At 52.6% G+C, this 15,865-nt stretch overlaps 3 protein-coding genes across 3 annotated transcripts; 1 reads left to right on the top strand and 2 right to left on the bottom strand.

Annotated features, from left to right (window-relative positions):
- Positions 1-2,748: 2,748 nt before the first annotated feature.
- On the bottom strand, positions 2,749-5,652 carry ISF_07594 (ankyrin and HET domain protein; the record flags this gene model as incomplete). Its single annotated transcript, XM_018851197.1, has 1 exon — positions 2,749-5,652. The coding sequence occupies one exon, from the start codon at positions 5,650-5,652 to the stop codon at positions 2,749-2,751; it is 2,904 nt and encodes a 967-aa protein (XP_018701507.1).
- A 1,193-nt stretch (positions 5,653-6,845) lies between these two features.
- On the top strand, positions 6,846-7,988 carry ISF_07593 (Short-chain dehydrogenase/reductase SDR; the record flags this gene model as incomplete). Its single annotated transcript, XM_018851196.1, has 5 exons — positions 6,846-7,171; positions 7,252-7,561; positions 7,648-7,703; positions 7,778-7,886; positions 7,947-7,988. 5 exons carry the CDS (start codon positions 6,846-6,848, stop codon positions 7,986-7,988), a joined length of 843 nt encoding a protein of 280 aa, XP_018701506.1.
- Positions 7,989-8,671: 683 nt separating this feature from the next.
- ISF_07592 (ribose-phosphate pyrophosphokinase) lies at positions 8,672-10,296 on the bottom strand (the record flags this gene model as incomplete). Its single annotated transcript, XM_018851195.1, has 3 exons — positions 8,672-9,894; positions 9,969-10,116; positions 10,186-10,296. 3 exons carry the CDS (start codon positions 10,294-10,296, stop codon positions 8,672-8,674), a joined length of 1,482 nt encoding a protein of 493 aa, XP_018701505.1.
- Positions 10,297-15,865: the final 5,569 nt, after the last annotated feature.

Raw genomic sequence — 15,865 nt, 5'->3', positions numbered from 1 at the left:
CTCAGTGTGCGCGGCGGACCTTCTAGCTGTTCAGCTCCACGCCATGCTGGTACTCCTCGTGCCTGGCCTGCAGCTCCTAGGTAGATATAATAAATACCAGTGTCTGTCTTAAAACTCATCTTCTGACCATTGTCGACTTTTATTCTGTCTTGGCCCAGTGTAAGGGTTTTTTCTACTTCCCAGGAGCAGGCGCGGGACTGCCACTCGCTTACCACCTGGCAGGTTGCCAGCTGCTAAACACAAGCAGAGTCCGCCGGTTGCGTTTAGCAAACGGAGCTGCGAATATCTACCTGGTACCTATGTATGTACTTGCCTGTGTACTACAAATTTATTCCTTCTGTTCCTCGCCTTCGCTCCTTACCGCACTTATACATCTTGGCCGTTCGCTCTCAACCTGGGAAATCGGCTCTGCTCGCTCAGCCTTCAATCACCTTCAAGGCCCGACCCAAGCATTGCTTGCTCTTCTTCCGACTTTGCTTTTATACATACGGGCTTGTTTTACAGCCATTCTGCTCTCCTTCTGTCTTGATTCATATGTCAAAACTGATAACCAGAAAATCTCGCGGTCTCGCCTCCCTGCGCAACTCCTTCGACCACAGAAAAGCTCATCCAACATGGATAATTCTGTTCGTACCAGACCAGAAATAGCGCCTCCAGTTGAAGAGATCCCCATGCAGAGCTCATCTTTAGGGGAAGCAAGGCCTCCGCCAGAGATATCTCCTATGCACTTCTGGCTTCTCAGCCTTGGGTAAGCACTGTGCCTCCAAGACGGAAGAATATCACCCTAACACAAGTCTCTTTAGCATCTGTCTTTGTCTATTTTTGTCTATTATGGATTCTTCTATTGTGGCCACAGCTCTCTATACCATCGGAAACGACCTTGAGGACCTCACCGCTATCAACTGGGTCCCTCTCTCCTACACATTATCTTGTCTCGGATTTGCTGTGGCCTTCGCCCGTATTTCGGACGTCATTGGCAGACGCAGTGCTTTTTTTGTAGCACATGTGTTTTTTGTGCTTTTTTCATACGCGAGTGGCAGTGCGAAAACCCTTCCTCAGCTGATTGCTTTCCGAGCGCTTCAGGGCATCGGAGGCTCCGGTCCGTTCCTCACATCCCGCACCTGCTGTTCTCATTTCCTAACATGTCTCAGGCTTATACTCCATGACCATGATTGCTCTGCCGGAAATATGTCCTCCAAAATATTTCAAGTTTATCGGTTCACTGATCGGCATGGTCATTGCCTCCGCTGGCGTCCTCGGCCCAGTATTGGGTGCCGTGATCACTGAATATACCAAATGGTACTGGATCTTCTATATCAAGTGAGTAGTACCGTATGTAATTGATCTTTCCTCTCTAATTTGACTAGCGGTCCTATTAGTGGATTATCTCTTTTTCTTCTCATAGCTCTCTGGCCGACCAAAGAACAGCATAACCAACCGAAGCGTCTGCAGTGGAAAAACTTCGATTTCTTCGGCACGTTTCTCATTATTGCTGCGGCAGTCCTTCTTGTATTTGCCTTTCAAAACTCCGGAGTGTCTTTTGACTACACTTTTAACCGCGCCACTTTTATCGCTCCTGTTACAACCGGGCTTGTGTGTTGGTATGGTGCGATTGCTTGGGCCAACCTTGTGCAAAATGGTCATTTTGGAAAACACCTTCTGCCAGCACTGCCCGTCAAATTACTCCAAAACCGCTTTTATCTCTCTGGATTCCTCTCAACCTTGCTTACAGGTTATCCCTATCTTCAGCTCGTCTTTATGTTTCCGACTCGTGCTCAGGTTGTGAGCGGCAAAAGTGCTTTGGTGAGCGGGCTCCAACTTCTTCCCATGCTTGGAGCTTCAGCACTCGGGAGCGCTATCAGCGCAATAGTGAGCAGAAGTAAAAATTTCCTTTCTGAAACTAACTTGGTTGGCTGCTGCCTCACTTTGCTCGGGTGCGTGCTGCTCTCTAAAGTGCAAGACGGTGAAGATGATGCTAAAGCACAAGGTTTCTTGGTATTTGCTGGACTGGGATTCGGGCTATCTACCGCTTCAGCCACCATGATGGTCAACCAGGAAGCTTCAGCCTCTGAGAGAGGTAAGAAGAATCATTTTTTGTACCACTATCGACTCCTCTAACTCCGTCTTTCTAGCCGTAGGGCATGGGTTCCTCTCGCAAGGGAGGTTACTTGGGGGAAGCTTCGGCATTGCTGCCGCTTCTGTTCTTCTTCGCAAGTATATCACAGTGCAGCTGGGGGGGCAGGTCTCAACAGAAGATATTGAAGAGTTAGCTAAAGGACTGGGCGGATTCGACGAAGTTAAACGACTTGCTATTATATTAGCATACGCGGTAGCATTCCGGGCCGCTATGGCGACGGCCACCATAGTATCCTTGTTCGCCGTACTGGTATCCGTTCTGGGCCTCCGAAAGACACGAACCACTATGAAAGAAGAGAGCGCTAGACTAAATGGCAATGCACTGAGCGGAGAGAGGAACAGCGCCGCATGAAAGAGGAAGCCAGTCAAACTTGAGTGGAGCTAGCCATGCGTGGGAAAGGAAGTGGTCTATAAATGCGAGTATTGGCCGGGGCGTGCACGAGAGCTGGGTGTAATAGTTATGGGTTGCATAGGTAGGAGGGTTGGATATGATTATGATAGGTATGGAGCCGCATAGGTAGAATAGGTTGGGTTCTGTTGTTATGACTTACTAGAGTAAATCATTTCTATGGAATGTCGTTTTTTAATTTCATTGAAGACTGATATGCTGGTTCAAACGAGTTGAACTGGTCTAAAGCTGTTGTATCTACCCTCGGCAGCCTCGCCGTCCATGATGCCGTGTATGTAGGCCTCGCCGATGAATGTATATTGACCAGGACAGTTCGTAGGGCGAAGTATATAGGGTGTACGTCCGCCGGCGAATAGCCATACTTGGTCGCCTTGTTGCACCTGTCGTGGTCCGAGGCCCAGGTAGCCTTTGGTCGTGGACATGACGCGGCGAAGTGGCCAGACGCACCACATAAAGTATGCAAACGAATTGGCGCTGTTACCTCCTTCATCTTCCTCTTCCTCCTCTTGAGTTCCCCCTCCATCACTCTTTTCTTCTTCTTCCTTTTCTTCTGTTGCCCCCATTTCCTCGTCACTTCCGTCCTTAGGCGTCAACTCTTCGATCGAGCTATCGCTGTTCTCGGTTTGGCCATCGGTGTCGTCGCATCGAATTGCCTCAAGGGTGTTCGCGTCGCTGACTGCTTCTGACTCTGCTCTCTTACCGCCTTTCAGTCCCTCACTCTGTCCAGCCACTTGCTCATGGCCGTCCCTCTGATTATCCGCATCTTCGCTCTCTTCCTCCGACTTGTTGTCGCTGTCTTCGTCGCTGTCTTCGTCGCTGTCTTCGTCGCTGTCTTCGTCGCCGTTGTCTCGCCCCTTCTTCGCCTGCTTGACTGCCGCCAGGACGTCCTCAACGTCGGGAAACGAGCCGGAAGCGTCTTGGGTAAACACGTCGCGCAGCCAGCTGGCAATTGTGGGGTCCGGGACGCCATCGTCGTCGCAGAGGCCGCGCTCGACAAGCTCAAAGGGCAGAGTGTCCTTGATGTAGTCGGCAAAGTCCTCCCCAACAGGATCTTCGGCGTAGCTGTAGACGGTGAGGGGAAAGGAGCGCTTCAGGTAGCAATTAGCACTGAGAACCTGCCACAAGGCCTCGACGCGGTCACAGCCCGTCGGGTAGATCGGGTCGATGGTGGCCATGGTTCTGAGCCACCCAAGGATGTTGGCTGTGCCGCAGAAGCAGCGCGCTGGATCGTGGCGCTGTACTTCGACGTCGATGATGGTATCCACCATGAGGGCGTCGAGCCATAGGATGTCGGAATCGAACGGGTAGATGTGCGGCACGCTGGTTCCAGCGGCGCGGAATTTTGTGCTGAAGAGGCGCCGAGTTGAGAGCGGCCAGTGGAAAGATGGGACCCAGGATGGCAGATCATCCGGCCGGGGCTGCAAGTCATGGGTGTCGGCAAACGGGCGCACCCAGCACCAACCCTCGTGGCATTCGCTGATATCCTGGATGAAGGACAACGCCTCAAGTGGCTCAAAGTCTTCAATCTCCCCGCTTCTCCAGTCTTGATATCGATTGTCCCCTTTTGCTTGGATGTATGCCTTGCCGACTTCCGTAAACACTTCCGTGATAGTCTTGTGATAGTCTGCAACAATGGGCTTGTCGCCGGGGACGGGCTGCGCAATACCCAATAGCGCAAAAATCTTGTCGCGAGGATCGGTTGCCGCGAAATTCCAAGTCAACGCTATCAGCGTAGCGAGTGGCAGTTTGGAGTGCCACCACTTGCTTTCCATAGCCACAAAATCGTGGTTGTTATCGCGCAGAGACTGGAGTTGGGCGGTGACAATGTTATCCTCGAGTTTTGTGCGGCGTGTGTGAAGCCGAACATCAGCCATCGACCAAGCCAGAGTGCCCATGTCACCGTAGCGATACTTTGGCAATGCAGTGTTGTAGTCCATACCTACGTATTCGAAGTCGATGGCGGATTGGAAGACTTGGAACAGCGCAGCCCAGGGAAGATCGTCACCACCAAACATGATTCGCACATCTCGCGCCAACGCAACTTCCTGTAGAACCCATATTCGATGAAAATACGATCTGCGAACAAAGTCCAGCACAGTGTTGATACTCTCAGACGAGAGAATGGTTCCATTCTGTACCTCTTCGTCGTCTTCATCCCTTTCATTGTTTTTGCGACGACGGTGCCACGCTTCCCAGGAGCGTTTGAAGCACTCCGCTGAAGAAGAGAGAATTGTGGGCAGCGAGTGAAATAACTCACCGGCAGCCTCCGAGTCAAACCCACCCAGCCAAATAATGACAGACTGAGCTTGGCCATATATTTGTGTCATCATGGAGACCTGAGTGTTTCTCTCTCGCACATCGTGCTGATTTACGCAGACTGCGTCGATCCAGATCGGTTTGGATCGATGGTGTCGCACTCCTGGACCGGAGACTGTTGCAGAAGCTTCTGAAGCGTTTTTCAGGATCTGAGCAATGTCAAGATAGCGCCTTCGCTTGCGCTGCAAGCAGCAGTCCAGTGGCGTGCGGTCGGTACTGTCAATGGCGGTGCGATCGGCGCCGTGGGCGAGGAGAAGCTCGACAATATCTAAATGCCCATTCTCTGCGGCGTAATGCAGGGCAGTCTCGCCAAAGCAGTCCACGTTGTGTATGTTGGCGCCGTGGCGGATGCAATCCTCAACATCGTCGTATCTGCCCTCCTCGGCAGCCTGGATGATCCTGGTCTTGTGGTAAGGCTCATATCGCGAGTCGACTTCAGCATCATCGGACCACTCATCCACCCTAAGCTGGCACAGACTATCATAGAGGTTCTTTGTGATGAAGAACAAGCGCCCGTTGACAGAAATGGGCCACTTATTGTGCGGAGCGTATGGGTCTTCGGTGTTATCCACGGTCTGGTCTAGGGGGTTCGGGTTGCCCCAGGTGTAGGACAGGCAGTTGAAATTGGGCTTGTCTTTGAGGTCGACTGTGGACAATTTGCAAGACAGCAGAGTCATGCCGCAGATTTTGGGAGAAGCTTTTGCCAGCGGGTTGCGGACCGTCAAGAGGCGAATACTTGTTGGTGTCGGCAGCGGGTCGTACTGAAACGTAGAGAAGGCGAAAGACGACATGGCGAGCCGGGCGCGGCAAGCGATGCCGCTGTTGGGATGATATTCATGATGGAGAGGAGATTTTTGGGTAAGATGCTTGCAATAAATAAGCGGCGACTGCCAGTTGAGCAGGGCTAGGACGGGCTAAGAGGGGAGGTGAGGCCTGATTGACGCACCGCCACAGGCAAGGTTGCGAACGAGGCGGCTGAAACGTGGCTAGGCGTTTTGGCAGAGCAATGTGCGCCTGACGGTGGATGTTGCTGATGTTGGAGGTAAAGAATCTATTTTGGTAGTTTTTGAATATGAGAGCAAAGAGAAGGCGATGGAGGAAGGGGTCAGCAGGTGCTTCGGCAGATATTAGGTAGGGCACGATGTGTAGTTGAAAGACTTTGGTGTTTTGCCAACCGTCGGCGCCACAGTTATCCGGCCTCTGACATGGTATGCAAAAGATGCTAGCCTGCATTCGACAACGGTGAATAGGGGAAGGATGACGACGAAAAAAAAAAGACCAAAAATGAAGAAGAAGGGAAAGCAAATACTCTGGGAGAATCTAGCAGCTTTAAAGTGTCTTATATCATCTTCCGCGACTAAAGACTTAGATGAGAGCTACGTACCAGCCTACGCGTGGCCTTGACCAGAGAGGAGCTTCATTCAACTCTACAATTACATCATAGCAACGGAGTTGAAGCGTTTGAAAGCTCGGCGCCGACTTGAAATATTGCTTGCATATATTTGACTCAAAACCAAATCACAAGACAATATTTCGGCATCCACCGAACCTCGCCAAAGTCGATGCTTTTACAGCTGAATTGGCGCGAAGTACTGTATCCAACGCGATCCCCACTGCCTGAAGTCGTCCCAGTTGGAAGAGGTCGAACCTTAACTAACCACATCGACCATTGCCATTGACCGACCTCCAAACCCGGGCCACCAACTCACCCTCCATGAGCCTCTCATCACGCTCAGCTCATCTCCTCGTTTCCCTTCCTCGATCCTGCAGCACCCCCAGTCTCTTCCTCAGTGCTGTCTCGTCATTGCACCGTTTAGTGTCGACATCCTCCAACCCCTCCGCGCACCCCGCAATACCGAAAACCCCGCGAGCACCCGCCCTCCTGCCCGCCTTCCCACCACGGCCCGCCGCCGCACCGCTCCTCGCGATCAATTGCCTCCGAATCTCGCACCGGTCCTCCCGACACCCAAGCAGCACGCGAACCATGTCCACCTCTTCCCAAGTCGTCCCCGCCTCGGCCGGCCAGCGCCTCGCCGGCAAGACCATCCTCATCACCGGCGCCTCGGCCGGCATCGGCCAGGCCTGCGCGCTCGAGTTCGCCCTCGCCCAGCCGCACGACCTGCGCCTGATCCTCGCCGCGCGCCGCGTCGACACCATCCACGAGATCGCCGCCGCCATCACCAAGCAGGTCGGCGACGGCGTCAAGATCCTGCCGCTGCAGCTCGACGTCAGCAAGCCCGACGAGGTGCGCACCTTTGTGGGCAAGCTGCCGGACGAGTTCAAGAACATTGACATTCTCGTCAACAATGCGTGAGCGCGCCCCTTGATGGACCGAAATCAAAATTACGAAGAAAAACAAGGAAGAGACAGCTAACAGAGGTAATAAATAGTGGCGGCGTCCGCGGCGTAGAGACCGCTGGCAACATTGCCGAGGACGACATCAACGTCATGTTCGACACAAACGTCACCGGCCTCATCAACGTCACCCAGGCCGTCCTGCCCATCTTCTTTGCACGCCCGGACGGCGGCGCCGGCGACATTGTCAACATCGGCTCCATCGCCGGCCGCGAGCCCTACGCCGGCGGCTCCATCTACTGCGCCACCAAGGCCGCCGTCCGCAGCTTCACCGACAGCCTGCGTCGCGAGACCATCCACACCAAGATCCGCGTCATGGAGATTGACCCCGGCGCGACCGAGACCGTATGTGCAGCCACCCCCCTCTCTGACGTGTGAGGCCGCGCACGTAGGAGACGACCAAATCTCTGGCTAACCCCTGTCGAAATCAGGAATTCTCCGTTGTCCGCTTCCGCGGCGACAAGGCCAAGGCCGATGCTACTTATGCGTAAGTCTGGCGCTTCGATACTTAGTTTTAGTAGCTTTTCGTCTGGAACTTCGAATGCTAACCACGCGCTTCAGCGGCATGGAGCCTCTCACCGCTCAAGATATTGCTGAGGTCATCGTCTTCAATGTCACGCGCCGCCAGAACGTTGTTATTGCCGACTCTCTCATCTTCCCCACGGTCCAAGTAAGCAACAGTAGCAACCCCCAAAATGACTACACCAGCCGTCTAACATGGAATGCGTAGGCTGGCACTGGCCCTGCCAATATGTACCGCAAGACTGCATGAGTTGACTTGCCACAGACAGGCAGCAGAGGTATCTTATTAGACAAGTTAAATGGGAGGAAAAGCACATTACAACTCAAATATAGAAATGTACAATTGTTATTGAATAACAGCATGTGCCAACATGAAAATAAAGGAGAAACTACAACTTACAGACGTGCACGTATAAATGTTCGAAAATTTCTCTTGCCCCTCACCCACGCGCCCGAAGGCAAAGCCACCAAGATGACCGGAGTAAGGGGCCTTCTAAGAACGAGAGTTCAATCTACCGATGTTCCGTTAAGAGCCCATTCTGAGATGAATCAGGCCCTTGCTGCCGAAAGTGGCAGCACCACCGGGGGGTATGTGCATGTGTCTAATTTAAGAGTTCTGCGCTCCTGTCAGACTTTCTTTCGAAAATCTACGCGAAAGACTGCAAAGCTTGCAGAAGACTCTCTTCACGTAAGGAAAAAATTCACGGGAGCTGCAATGGAGGGAACTGGAAAACAGCTAATGTTTGCCATTCTACCTGCAGCTCACCAAAAAGAAATAAGCGAATCATAAAACGGCGAGCAACTGCAAAATACCTTCCAAAGACGCCGCGCTAGTGATAAAAAAGCAATAAAGACGTCATTTCATCTTGTCAAATCAATGTGAGCCACCAGTGTATAAACACGTCACCACGCTCTGCTTATAAGCAGAGTGACCTAGTCCGTGTGCTGGTACAGAGGCGAGATGGACTCTCCGTAGTGGTTGCGTCTGATGGCTTCCGAAAGAAGATGCGACAGGTCGAGAATAACCAGTTTGGTGATGCCCTTAACTCGGTCCTGGCTAATGGGGAAACTGTTTGTCACAACAATCGAGTCGATGCACTCGCACGCCTGAAGCCGCTCCAGACAGTCCGCACCAAACAGACCATGGGTGGCAATGCAGTACACCTTCTTGGCTCTGCCGCGCTTGACGACTGTCTCAGCGGCGGCAATCCACGATCCGGGCTTGTCAATCATGTCGTCCACAATGAAGACCGTCTTGTTCTTAACATCACCCACAAGGGTAATCATGTGCTCGGTCTTGGTATCCTGGTAGACATTGTCCTCTTCATCGGAACTGGCAGTGGGATCACTGCTTCCACCAAGCGCCTGCTTTTCGGGAACGAAAAAGGAAGAGGCACGCGACATGGCCATGGGGTCCTCCTCGGCGTCGCTTTGCTGCTGTTCGGGGGAAGGGAAATCATCCTCAACAACATGACCGTGAACAAGTCTTCCGCGAGTAACCTCTTGAGGCCTATGATCGTCATAGCCATCTTCGTCCTGAGCAGGTTGGCCGGTCGAGTTGGAAGACGGCGTGATGCTGCCATTTCGAGTTGGGGTCACGTTCCCACTTGCCAGTCTCGCGGCAGCTGCGTGTGACCGCTGAGGTGATCCTTGGGAGTCAGCCGAGATGACTGCTTGCTTGGCCTGCGCTTGCTGAGAGGCAAAGACCTCCTCCGCATCACGATTGAGACGGATACTGGCTGAGGTCGATGTCTCCAACGCAGGGGCACGGTCTTCGGTATCGAAGCGGTTCATGATCATGCTCTGAGACATGTTGGTAGTCCGTTTTCGGTCAGTAGTTACCATACCAAAGTTCAGCTTGAGAGCATCGGCAAGAGACGTCACACGCTTCGTGCCACCAGCATTTTTCGATACGACAACGGCCTCCTTCCACTGTGGCACGTTGCGGCGGATCCAGTTGGCAATGATAGGCTCAGCATGGAGATTATCAACCGGGCATCGAAAAAAGCCCTGCATCTGCGAGGCGTGCAGGTCGACCGTGATGACGTGCTTAACGCCTGCCACGTTAAGCAGGTTGGCCAGCATGCGAGCAGTGATAGCGCCTCTATGCGACTTCTTCTTGGACTGGCGGCTGTATGGGAAGTACGGCAAAACCGCTAGAAAGGAGCAGCAGTTGTCAGCAACACAAAACACTTTGACAAGTTGGCAGTTCGATTGATTCAATCCATACCTGTGATCTTGTTGGCCGAGCCACCCTTGCAAGCATTGATCATGATGAGCAACTCCATGATGGAGTCGTTGATCTTGGGGCTACCCGACTGGACGACGAAGACATCCTTTTCTCGAACACTAGTGAGAATTCGCACGCTCGTCTCGCCCTTTGGACCAAGAGGTTAGCCTCACCCGCACGACCTGTCGGCGGTGGAAAGCCGAGCTGGGAAGCTCACATTGGAGAATTGAGTCAGCTCTGCGTCGGCCGGTTGCATGCCCAAGTTCACACAAATCTGCTTTGTGAGAACTGGGCACGAATTGCCCGCAAAGATGAGCGTGTTGCGCATTGTCTTTGTTGACGAGCTCACGCCATAAGCATGGACCGACACAATGAAGCTGAGATGGAGGCAGGACGAGAAACAATGGACTGGAGTTTTTTTTCTGCCACCAAAAGCTTTTCCAGCAGTTGCTATGGGGCACGGTGCGAAGATTGTGGCCAGCACTTTGGCCTGGCTAGCCCTGTTTCGCGACTCGTTGTCGCGTTAGTCCGCTATACTTTCCCCTACAGCACTCAAAATACAGTGCGAATTTGCCCCCGCCATCGGTGGGACGGTGGCTTTGGACCCCTGTCTAGACTCCAGACAAAAAACCATTCTACTATTTCCTGATAGGACGCCTGCAGTGAGAGTTCTGAAATCCTTGTTTCTCGTGCTGCCTCCACTTCGACACAAAGCATATTCGTACGCGACAGTTGTCATGCGGTCTCTGTACTGATAGATGCCAGCCAGTACTGCTTGTCTCGGCTCTACCTCCCCCATTGGCGACCGACAACGCTCTTGGCTCGCCTCACTCTGAGGAGGCGCATATCCTTGTTAGCGGACCATGGGTATTCCGCATCTCATATCGACGCTCGAGCCATACGCCCAGCATGCTGTGCTCCGAGGCGTAGATGTCGTGGTGGATGGCCCTGGTCTTGCGCATCACATCTTGCATGTGTGCCGCGTCAATGGCGTTGATTATCCCTCCTACCAGTTGCTGGGCACAACTGCTATACAGTGGCTCGATAAATTAGCTTCTCAGAATGCAGTCATGTAAGGCATCACACTGGCCTCGCCTCAATAGAAGCCGCACTGTTTTGTCTTGCCTGTACTAACACGCCGCATGTAGAACAATCATCTACTTTGACGGATATTTACCAAAAAGCAAACTATCAGTTCGCATGCAGAGAGCCGTAAAGAGCACATCCCAGCTAGCTTCTTTCTGTAGCCGCAACGGTCGCGGCTGTCCCAGATCCAATCTTATTGAAGCTTGCGAGACCGTCTCAGTCAATGCGTTCAAGAATGGCAGACCCGAGACAAAGGCACTCGACGCGCCAAGCTTCCTCGTACCTGCCGTGATCGAGGCGCTGCAGCGCTCTCGCAGATACCGCCGCATGGTCAAGGTGGTACCCGGTGAGGCGGATGGTTATTGCGCGAAAGCTACTGCGGAAATCGGAGGCGTCGTGATTACGTCCGATTCGGACCTCCTAGTACACGATCTCGGCGCTGGCGGCGTTGCACTGCTACGGGACGTCTACTGTGACGACGATGGCGCTGTGCGAGCTGCCTTGTTTCGTCCGCGTGAAATATTCCGCGCCCTCGGCCTCTCGGGTAGCTTGAACATTCGTCGCTTTGCCTACGAGCGCTTACGCTCTGCACATGCCACCACTGCTATGCTGGTACGGGCATGCTCGGAACCTGTCAAGGATGAGGAGGGCTATAAAGAGTTCTGTGTTCAATACAGCGAAGAAGAACGGGCTTTGCTTCCTAGATTCAGCTTGGGAAATACGCTTGCGCTGAACGGTCTTGACCCACGTTGGTCGGAGCTGCTCCTACAAATATCGGACAGTAAACCAGACGAGGCAGACAACACATTTCGAATGTTTCTTCCGGTACTTATCGACAGTCCCGAAAAGGGTACCGCATGGGAAAATAGCAGATGTATCAGACAGTTGGCCTACTCTCTTGCACGTAATATGCTACCCGGGAGCAGCGGCGCGATACACGAGTACCGCAGGGTTCAAACACAAGATCAGGGTGGTCGCCAAGTCGCTATGCTCTCTCAAACGTCCATCCACTCTGAAGTTGCTGAATTGGCAAGCACTCTTGAGCAGCTTTCCGGACTCCTTCAAGGAAAGCGAGACGGCTTTTATTGGCTGCTCGCGTATCTTGTCCTCGACATTCGCGGATCGGTGACAGACGGCAGGTCACCGTTCGCCGCGGACATGCTGCAGGAAGCACAATGGCCAGGCGAGAAAACACACACAATTCCGTGGAGATTTGTCCATTTCGTGGCCCAAATACAGGCTGCGTACTACTCGCTGCGTATGCTCAGGCAGCTGATATGCGCAAGCGTGCCTGACGCCAAAAGAGTTGCTGGCCCCTCGTTTGGAAAGCTGACCCGTTGGCTGGACGAGTTGCCGCCGTTGGTCGGCTCGCCAGACGCGAGAAGTGTGAGTCAGATGCTCGGAGCTGCTACGCCAGGCGATGTATGGCGCATCATGGCGCAGTTTGTGCATTTACCGAAACCAGAGACAGAGGACATGGAGCCTACTAAGCGGCCTAGGAAGCAGAGAACTGACACGGCAACCGCGAAGAAATCGAAACACACGGCATCTAGTAATATGTTTGGCTTATTGCCGATTGAATGACGGAGTTCACTCGCTTGAATTTATGTCGCACTACCAAACGTTATAGATAAGAGATGCCCTGACACTTACGGTCCATACCCACGCACAACCTCGCATAGTACATTGCTAATGTTCAAAATTTCTGCGGCGACGCTTGAATTGCTATCTTACGTCAGTCTCCGTCAGTGGAAGGTTATGTATCTCGTAGAGAGTCTGTACGAACGACTCGTCTTGGCGGCGGTTAGGGTCGTCGAGGAGGTCGTCATGAGGTTGCCTGCGCCCAGCAAGCTGTATGATGGACCAAGCTCTGCGGAACTCGTCTCGAATTGACACTATACCATCGTGCGTAACAGTACGCGCAACATTGTGATCAATCTCAAAGGGATCCTCGATTGCAAAGAGGTACCGCAGTCGTACCTCTTTGACAGATGTGCTCTTGGTAGCTGTCCCTGCTTGACCAGAAGCTACACCGCCCGATGTGTCGTCTGTTACACCTGTCGGGGTTTTTGCGGACGCTTCGTTTGGATCTTGCGCTTGATAAACACTTTTTGCGCCAGTCCAGCCCTTTTCTTGCTTTGTTAAGAGGCCACCAGGAGACCGCAAGCTCAAAACTTCTCGGCCCCAATCAAACCCGCCTCTTGGTAGGTTGGTCAATAGGCCTCTCTGTGCGAAGTACTCGAAGAATCCGCGCAGAAGATATCCTATAGTTTGCGTGTTTTGGCTTAATCGATTCTGACCGGCCAAGTCCGCAATGGTCGCTTCATCACGCCAAAAGTTTACACTATAGCCCTTGCACAAATGCTCTTCCGCGGGCCTGTTTTCGGCGGCTACTCGTTGTAAATTAGGGCAAACGAATGGAGATGCCACGTTGACAAGGTAATGTAGCACCATCAAGACATAGCCGTAACTGGATAGTGTTCCCCGATATGGCGAGTTGATGCCACGAACCTTGGCCCAGTGTTTGACAAATAAGACCATCGGTCGAACGCGCTGGTCGGTACAGGAGTAACAACGGAGAAGAGCCGTATTTTCCAGCGCGAGATGCGCAGAGAAGTTGATATCACACTGAACGCCAACGTCGCATTTGGGAAACTCGAGGGGATCGCGATACCTGTCATGGAGCTGACCTGATGGCACTCCATGAGGGTCGGGTATAGATAGAATCCTAGGGAGCAAGTCGTTCGCCTCACGATCATCGAGCGGGACAATGAGAGTGAGATGTTGGAGTGGCAGACTATGTGCTTCCCGTAGCGGCCCGCGGAGAACTTGGATGTAGCGGGAAACATCGAGAGCAACGGAGGCTTCATAGAGACTCTCGGACAGAGCCCTTTCGAGATCCGAAGCAAGTTGTAAGCACCTGTGCTTGCCGCTAATGATGCCGAGATCCCAAATACTTGCTGTTGACTGCCACGACTTCATGTCGCTGCGGACGTCCTTGGAATAAATGCCGGAAATATACTTGTGGATAATTTCGCGCTGAAAAGCTTCATCGTTTTGCAGAGTTACATTGAGTGCTCTGTAAACCCCCACCATTCGTTGGTGATAAAGGCTGACTCGCTCTCTTTGATTCTGTTTGAATAGCAACAGCTGAAACGACGGTGTCTTCTTGAGGTTTTGTAGACTGTGTAGAAGCTCTTTCGCGTACCAAACAAGACCGTCGCCGGAGGTTCGCCTCAGTTGTAGCCCGCGCCAAAAGTGAATCGATTGCTGGCAAGCGGGATCCGAGGCGGCCAGGATACTAGACAGTGACCAATTTTGCCACATTTGAATGAGCTGCTCGCCTTCCACTTGAATAGATATAGCCGTGAGTGAGTGGCTACGCGAAACTCCGAGATCCAGGTCGAATGAAAGAGATGGCAGCTTTATCAAACTTTCACGCAGCGACAAGTCTGCAATGCCGTGCACAAAGGCTCGGCAAATTAGAGACTGGAGCCTCCAATCGTGAGGTGAAAAGTCGCGCGCATTGAAGGCATTAAGATCACGCCCACCTGCCTTGCGCAGCAGGGTTTTTGCTAAAGTGCAGTAGCCACAGAGATCCTGCCCAGGTTTTTGTCGAAGATGAAACTTACGCAGCTTCCCTTGCTTGTCGGGAACCTGGAATGTGGTGAAATCCGGAGTACTTTGCTCCGCTTCTGCCTGTGGCATACATTCTTCGTCCTTGGCATCGATGTTTTCGTCGCCAGCTTGCTCGTGCTCACTGTGAGTTTCAGTGTGGTCTTGACCAAGGCCAGCTTCCCATTTAGCTCTCTGCAAAAGAAGTTCCTTCAGCAGAGTCTCCGAAGGAGATTCACATAACTTGATTATAGGAACTCTGGTACGACTTAGGAGACGAGCCCCTATGCCATCGTTCAGGAATGCCTTCTCAAGGAGTCTGGGGATCGGAGATCCAGAAGCATCTGGTTGAACGACCGAGTAGGGGGATAATAGGCCGAGATCCATATCAGCAGCCTTGGTAGCGAATCCAGATGCTAAGCTACCAAAGCACGCGAGTCTCACAGACTCCGTCGGGAAACTGGGTGTGGAATTACACTCGTGCTCGGCAATGACTTGGCGACAGATTGACTCGATACGCAGTCGGAAAGCATCCTTTTCCGCAAGCTCTGGCCTACTTATTTCGGAGCTGGTTATTGTCTGAAGGCACAGATTGTCGAGGAGCATGGACTGGCGCATTAGTATATCAGGCGATTCGCCATGCTGATACCCATGGGTGTTGGAATGGCGCTGTGGATGGCTTTGAGGATGACTGCTTCGATGAGACTGTGGCTGATGATCAATATATCCGTAGCCGTTGTGTGAAACGTCATTTCCACCGGCATTCCAAGGGCCGTAGCTCTGCTGCTGAGGTATGAAGTGACCTGCTTTGGGCTGAGGGTATGATAATGTATGTTGATGACGTGGAGGGGGCATGTAATGGCCGCTATGGTTGGGACCATGGCGAGACCCTTGCCAATTCGATGGCGAGTGTACGGGGCGAGTGTCGACAGGGATAGAGAGTTGGGAGCTCATCTGTCTTCTCTGAGCCTGATTGGGACGCTTTTTAACAGGAGCCCTCTGCTGCTGGCCATCTCTGCTTTCATCTTGCGCTGGCGCTGTGTGCATAGGACGTGAAGCAGCGCTATTCGCCCTCGCACCGTCACCCGTATTGACAGCAGGAGGTTGTGGTGCGGAAGATTTCTCTGACAGATTAGTCGATATACCAACAGAGGTATCCAGCGTAAGTCTGGCAACATCTTCATCCAATCGAGCAA

Source organism: Cordyceps fumosorosea (assembly GCF_001636725.1).
Source record: "Cordyceps fumosorosea ARSEF 2679 chromosome Unknown scaffold_23, whole genome shotgun sequence".
NCBI lineage: Eukaryota > Fungi > Ascomycota > Sordariomycetes > Hypocreales > Cordycipitaceae > Cordyceps > Cordyceps fumosorosea.
This window is presented reverse-complemented; position numbering and strand designations above follow the sequence as displayed.